This window comes from Peromyscus californicus, unplaced genomic scaffold (assembly GCF_007827085.1).
Source record: "Peromyscus californicus insignis strain IS unplaced genomic scaffold, ASM782708v3 Scaffold_12__1_contigs__length_115047231, whole genome shotgun sequence".
NCBI classification, from domain to species: Eukaryota; Metazoa; Chordata; class Mammalia; order Rodentia; family Cricetidae; genus Peromyscus; species Peromyscus californicus.
Window position 1 is genome coordinate 72,143,486 of NW_026294413.1, and position 7,368 is coordinate 72,150,853.

Sequence of the window (7,368 nt, forward strand, 5' to 3'; positions counted from 1 at the left end):
TTTCCTGGAACAGCTGTGGGTTTGGAGGAGGCAGCCCTGACCGAAGGTTAGAATCCTTGGCTCCCAGACCTTTAGACAAGCTAGGTCATAGGAGAGAGGGACTTGGTCTTAGGGTGAGGTTATCAGGTTGATCTGTGCCCTAAGCCCTTTCCAGGGCCCCACTCCTTAGTTATAGCCAGAATAAGTTCCTTAGCCCATACTCAGGCCTACCATTGTCTGGCAGGCCTTTCTAACTTTGTCTCTGACTTTTCTCCCACTTAGTATCTTAGCCATGGGCAGACATGATTTTCATAATCTTTTTTCATGCTATTTAACTTCTAACTGCCCAGTGAGACTAGTTCTAGGGTCTAGGATAACCACCTTGCTCCTCAGAAAACTTTTTCAGATCCTCCCATTCCGAGATAATTTTGTTTTTTGAGGCAGAATTTAATGTAGCCCAGGCTGGCTTGCAACTTGCTATGTAGCAGAGGATGGCCCTTGAACTCCTGATCTTCTTGCTTCTCTAGTACTGGGATTTCAGGGGTGTTCCCCTGCAACCAGTGCTCAGGATCAAGCCTCAGACTTGAACATTCCACCAACTGAGCTACATCTCCAGCAGGCAGAGAGGAGGTCTTTCTCGGCTCTGTGTTCCTATCATACTTAATGTCTTCAAGAAATATGATTTTAGGGGGCTGGAGAGATGGCTTAGTGGGGAAGAGCACTCGCTACTCTTCCAGAGGACCCGAGTTCAGTTCCTAGCACCCACAACAGTGACCTTACAATTGTCTGTAACTCCAGCTCCAGGGGATTCTATGCCTCTGGCCTCCATGGAGACCTGTACACATGTGCACACATCTACATCCAGACACATGCACATACCTACACATAATTTAAAAAATAATAAAAGTAAATCTTAAAAAAAGAAATTGTTGTTGTGGAATAATCTTTTTGAACAATGTGAAAATGTTTCACTTGGATTGGTGTAATAAAGAGCTGAAGGGCCAATAGCTAGGCAGGATTTGGGGGGCAGAGAAGATGCTGGGAAGAAAAAGGGTTGAGTTGTGTGGAAACAAGGAGGAAGCAGGAAAGCAGGATGGACGGTATGTAGATGAGGTAAACAAGCCTGGAGCAGCACATAGATGAATAGAAGTGGGTTAATTTAAACAGGCTTTGTAGCACTTTCCAGAACTATAAAAGCTAGCCAGTAGAAACATAAAATCATCAATAGTCTTGCGCAGCTGTGGACCCTATAAGCAACAATAATAGTCTGGTGAAATATGCCCATTGGTGCAATAACGGCATGAATATGATGGGTGTAACCAACAGCTTTCTGATTGTATCTAAGGCCTGCAGCACAGGATGGAACTCATGCCTGTACTGTTAACCTGGCCAAGAACCAACGGCTGGGGAGATCATAGACCCCAGGGGAGAACCTACTACTAATTTTACTAAATGGACATATCAAACTGCCATTACTATGGGTATAAGGATGCATGTCTGTTTCTTTATACCCATTGTTGTTTTTATTGATAAAGAATAATTAGATAAACGATTCACATTGGATCATTAGTGCAGCTCTCAGATCTCATCAGAGAATCTTCCCTCTGCAGCGAATGATGTTAACTCCGGAAACACAACTGTAGGGGTGAAATGCTCAGCCCTAAATCGTACATCCATGTCACGACCTCTTCCCTGCAAGGCTCTGGGAATGTCAAGGATATAAGAGCCAGCGGTCAGGGAGAGCTGCTGTAAAATGCTGTCTTCTACACAGGACAAAGCTGGTGCTCTCAGGAACTCACAGCAGCTGTGGCTGACTACACAAAATCAAGTCAGCCAAACTTCTGGCATGAAGGAGAAGAGGCTTGCAAAGGCCCACCCCTTACTGAGGAGCTGTTGGCAGTTGATGGTTGCTGGGTGTACCTAGCCCCTGGTAGGGATGCCCATGCTCCTAGATATCTCTACTCCCATGCATGAGTGGCACTAATTGGATTTAGTAGATTACTTTTTTCAAAGGACGTGGTGTTGAGATGGAATCAAGGCAAGGTCGGTCTGGGAGGTGCTGGGGGGGGATGGGAAAAAGTATGGTCTAAATACATGCATAAAATCTTCAAAGAATAAATTAAAACGTTTTAAAAAAAATTCTGTCATACTAATCACTGGAAACTTTGTGGAGACGCGTCCCAGCGGCTTAGTTTAGAGGGGACTCTGGGTTAGTGGCACAGGGATGTAGATTTGTCATTAGGTCTGCTTAGGGAATAAATAAGGCTCTGAAAATGACAAAAGTGAATTAATGTAGACCCTAAGAAACATGTTTTCAGTTACCTGTCTACATACTGTCCAATAAAATAATTAAAAGGCATTTTATATTTATTGTAACACATTATTCACAGCCTTCTGAACTAAGGGAGGTGTTATCTCATCTTACAGAAGATGAGAGAAGAGCCAGGAAGTGAACCCCTTCCTCTATAATAAGCTTTTAGATTTTGGAATCTTGTGTGCACAGGTGAGTAGCAGTGGGTGGAGGGACTAGACAGTGGTGATGTAAGAGGTGAAAAGAGCAATAAAAAGCTCCAGCTGCAGCCTGGAGGGAGTAGGGGTGAGACGGCCCGGCAGAAACCAGGACCGTAGACTTTGTGGTTTACGTCCTTAAAGCACAGCTTCCATCAGCCAGGCTTAGGCACCGTCCTTCATCCTGAAGGACAGCCCCTTGCCTCTGCGGGCTTTATCCTCACTTGTCTGAATTGTGCACAATCCTCAGAGGAGGTCTTCTAAGCCGAGAATTCTGGAATGAGATCCCAGGACTGTCCTCATAGGAACTAGTTATGGGATGAATGGGGCAAGGGGGAAGAGGGGAAGAGGAGACATCATGGGGGCATAGGTGTGGGATGCAGGACAAGGTGGGAAGCTGGCGGGGATGTACATGCAGATACAGACAAGAGCGAGACCATGACAGTCTTGTGTCCTGTGAGACGCTGAATGGACTATATATTGTAAGAAACGTGAAACCGTTGCAAAGGGTTAAATAAAACAGGGAATTTGAAGATTATTTTCAATGTGTACAAGTATTTTGGCCTGCATGAATGTATATATATCACCCGCATCCCTGGTGATAAGGCCAGAAGAGTGTCAGATCCCCTGGAACTGGAGTTACAGGTGGTTGTGAGCCATTGTGTGAGTGCTAAGAACTGGCTTGGGTCCTCTGGGAGAGCAGCCAGTGCTCTTAACTGTTGAGCCATCTCTCCAGCTCCATGGGAACTAATTTCTTTTTCAGAAGTTGAATGAAAGATGCTGAGACTTAGTGGAGTTGAGTGCCTTGTGTCCAGGTAAAAGGAGAGTCTGAGCTGGGAAAGAAGTATGCAAGAGAGGGATAGATTTGGGGAGAATATGGCTTATGGATTCATGTGCATACTGAGTAATCACCACGAGCCAGGCACTGGGCAAAAGCTCATGACTTACATTGTCATGAGTTCTAACACCACCATGAGGTATAACATTCTCTCCTTGTGAGCAGATGAAGCAGAAGCTTGGTAAACTCAAGTGATGACACACGCCATAGAAACTATGAAGCCAGGACTTGAGCCTTGATGATTTTACCATCATGCCTTGTGGTTGATGGTTAGGGAGATAGAGAAGCTTGTCACAGAAAACTGAGGAAGCATACCCACAACTATGACGGTTAGAGCTAATGTCAACTTGATAGGCTCTGGAATCACCTGGGAGATGGGATTCTGTGCATGCCTGTAAGGCACAGTCCTGATTGCTTTAATTGAGGTGGGCATCACTGTTTCCTGGCTGGGATGCTGAATTGTGTGAATGGAGAAAGGGAGTTGAGCAGCAACATGTGTTCATTCATATCTGCTTCCTGACTGGATTCTATGTGACCGCTGCCTTGACCTCCCCACACTGGTGGCTCTCCTTGATACATGAGCCAGAATAAACCCTGCTCCCTTAAGTGGCTCTTGTCAAAGCTTATCATAGCAACAGGAAACTAAAGACAATGACACAGAAGAACTAAGTCTGAGGAGAACAGATTTAATTATGGACCCTAGTTTGTGCAGCCAGAAAGAGCAAATCCAGAGGACCACAGAGAGAACACCAATATGTCTCTCTCTGAGACTAACTCCTCTGCTGGAGGATGTCTTTCTGTATGCTGTGAATATATATTGTTCCCATTGGTTAATAAATAAAGCTGCCTTGCCTAGCTAGAGGCAGGCGGGAAAATCCAAAGAGAGAAACAGGAAAGAGAAAGGCAGAGTCCGGAGAGACGCTAGCCACCACCAAAGGAGAAGCAACATGCCAATAGACCGGTAAGCCATGGAACACGTGGCAAAATATAGATGAATAGAAATGGGTTAATTTAAGATGTAAGCGCTAGCTAGCAAGAGGCCTGCCATAGACCGTGCAATTGGTAATTAATATTATGCCTCTGAATGATTATTTTATAAGTGGCTGCAGGTTGGGGGTGGGAGATGGGGAGGGGGCAGGCAGGACCCAAGAAACTTTTGACTACACTCCTCTTTCCCCTGAGCTCCACAATGAGCCCCAGATTGTGCTCTGCCTGCTGACTCCCTTTTCTGCTGCTGCTGAAGGTGAAGAGGTTCTCCTAAGAGCAAGCCCAAGGAGCTGGATGGGGTGATACACATCTGTGTTTCCAGCACTCAAGAGGCTGAGACAGGGGGATAACCAATTTGAAGCCAACGTGGGCTACATAGTGAGACCCATGTCACCAAATAAAACCCCCAAAATGTGCAAATGTGGAGAAGACTTGTAGGCTGAAAAGAAGAGGCTGAAAGGCCTGTGGGACAAGAGGGCTAGACCTAGCAGGTTCTTGGGAGCTAGCGTGTTGACTTTGATGAAGATCCAGACATTTGATAAAAAGCTGAGGAACTTGTTAGCCCTTTTCTCAGCAGGACAAGCTACCACAGACCAGCCAATACTAAGAATCTGATCTGGCCAGATGGTTCACATTCTCTCAAGTCCCAGGTAGTGCTCTCAGAGCCAACCTGCCAACCTTGAGGCTTCAGAGGCAGCATGCAGAGATTTCTAGCAGGGCTCTGACCTGATAGGCCCTGAGTCATAGGTGCAGAGTGTCGGCACAATCAGCTGGGAATTGATGAGGACTGTGGGAAGTCCTTGTGGAGGTTCTTTGCTCTCAGTCTGTCATTTCGGTGGGAAGTGCCCATGCACATGGCCCCCGGGGCTTATAAGTGGGATGAGACATTGGCGAACCCTTGATCAAAGGTAAACACTTTGTTCTTCAGCAACAAGATGGTTCTTTCCTTCCCACTTTGCTGAAAGCAAGACCAGTGGGCCAGAGCAGACATCAAAGAAGATCCAGGGACTTAGGGGTTTCTGCCCAGGAGGTTGGAACTAAGTGTTCTGAGGACACCAGAAAGCAGACCAGACAGCAGTGTATCTTTCCTCCTCCTACCCATCTAACCCACGTAGCACAGGGCTTCTTAAACCCAGGGGATGCTCCCTCCTTCCAGACTGGTCTTTATCCAGAAACCTTTTTAGCCTCGTCCCACCTCTAGGCTGTAAGTGGCCTTAGGCAAGGCACACCTCTGCCTCCTACTCTCCTGCCTGACTTCAGTTTCTTCCTGCAGAGCTATCCGAGACTGCCACTGCACTCTCTTCTCCGTTCCTTCTGCATTTACCCTAAGGGGTGCCTGGAAACAGGGAGCATCCAGCAGCATCTCTCACCCGAGGACCAGCTGTACCTCTGATTCTGTGCTCCAGCTCAAGGACCGGGTGAGACTGAGACTCAGTGGTGAACCATGGGAGAGAAGGGTTAGCTGTAGATGACTGGTCTGAGGGGTGGCCTTGAGCAGGTGTCTCTCTGGATTTGTAAGTGTCCCTGAGCAGTTCTTAGAGGATGAGGGAGGCCTATAGGGAAAGTTGGAGAATACTGGCAGCTCTGGGAAGGGTGGACAGTCTCTTTAGGCCGAATATGTCTCTAATTACCGTAACTTTGCCAGCAGAAGGCATGGCACGGGATGTGGTCTGGCTCCTTTTCCTCCAGCTCGTCTTACGGCCAACTCTGGTGATAGGCATCAACATGCAGACGGCCATCAAGAACTTCCGCACCTTACACATTGACTACCCCATGGTTAAATACCCGAAGGGTTTCCACGGGTACTGCAACGGCCTCATGGCCTACGTGAGGGGCAGATTACAGGACTGGTTCTGCCCTAAGGTCCACTATGTGGTACACGCCCCCTGGAAAGACATCCAAAAGTTCTGCAAATACAGCGAGAGCTTCTGCGAGAACTACAACGAATATTGCACCCTCACTCAGGACTCCTTCCCCATCACAGTCTGCACCCTGGACTCTAAACAGCCACCAACCAGCTGCAGCTACAACAGCACCCTGACCAACCAGAGGCTGTACTTGCTCTGCTCCAGCAAGCACGATGCTGAGCCAATAGGTATCATTGGCATCTACTAGGGACGTAGCTCGCAAACCAGTCCCACCTCATACAGGTCTCTACACGCCACCCCAAAGCCTGTTCCCAAACTCGGAATCTGGCTGCATGTCTTCCTGACTTCTGAGGCAGAGCCTCGCCCCCCTTCAGGGTCTTTTCACCTTCTCACCACCCCCACCCCGAGCCTCCCTCTCCCAGTGACAGTAAAACCCACCCAAGAAGCGGACGGTGTCCAGCTGGCAGAGCCTGTCTCTCCACTGGGCCAGATCCCGACGTCTGGATGGAGGCCCAGGTCCCAACTCACACCATAGCAACAGGCACCCAGTTCCAGTATTTCTCCCTATCCCTGTTTTTAGTGTCCATCTCCCACCCTTCCCTTATAATTCCTGCCACTCTTCAGCAAAAGGAACCTCCCTACGACCCTGAGACCCTTTTCGCCTCATATCCCCCTCTCAGTCCCCAGCCTGCACTTCTCTGTGATCCCCCCTTCTGTATACCCCACCCTTCCCCGACCTCCCTCACCGGGGAGCCTCGGGCTGTTTTCCCCTACGCTCAGACCACTCATAGCCTTGCTGCCTACCTTTCCCCAACCTCTGCCTTCCATACTTCTCTCATCGTGGCCCATCAGCATCTCAAGTTCTCTTCTCTGTTCTTCCCAAGGTCCCTTAGTCCCCCCTTTCCTCCCTCATCTCTACCCAACATTTCCCAGACTCCAGGGTCTGTGCCACTCAGGCGGCAGATGATGAGGCCGGCCCCATTTCCAGTCCTGTAAAGTGGAAGAACCGTGAGGGGAAAAACGGGCAAAAGGTTCGGGAACTCCTTTCTGTACTGACTTCTTGTGAATCTGTAACCATTTCCAAATAAGAAGTTTAAAAACGCATTCAACTCAATCGTGGTTTAATTCCCTTCCCTGCTTTTGGTGTCCGGGTGACCACCCATTTCTGACTATCCTTCAGAACTGCTC

General features: G+C 48.1%; 1 protein-coding gene across 4 annotated transcripts in view; it reads left to right on the forward strand.

The window, feature by feature from the left end:
- Positions 1 to 7,289, forward strand: part of Rnase13 (ribonuclease A family member 13 (inactive)) — a 55,415-nt gene extending 48,126 nt beyond the window's left edge. For 3 of the 4 annotated variants that reach the window (XM_052733356.1, XM_052733355.1, XM_052733353.1), the window contains exons 3-4: positions 5,586 to 5,730; positions 5,958 to 7,289. In XM_052733356.1, the coding sequence (XP_052589316.1) occupies positions 5,966 to 6,427 (462 nt within the window). In that variant the 5' untranslated portion in view covers positions 5,586 to 5,730; positions 5,958 to 5,965 and the 3' untranslated portion in view covers positions 6,428 to 7,289. The remainder of the gene's footprint in view (positions 1 to 5,585; positions 5,731 to 5,957) is intronic. The other variant, XM_052733354.1, reaches the window with a different exon arrangement.
- Positions 7,290 to 7,368: the final 79 nt, after the last annotated feature.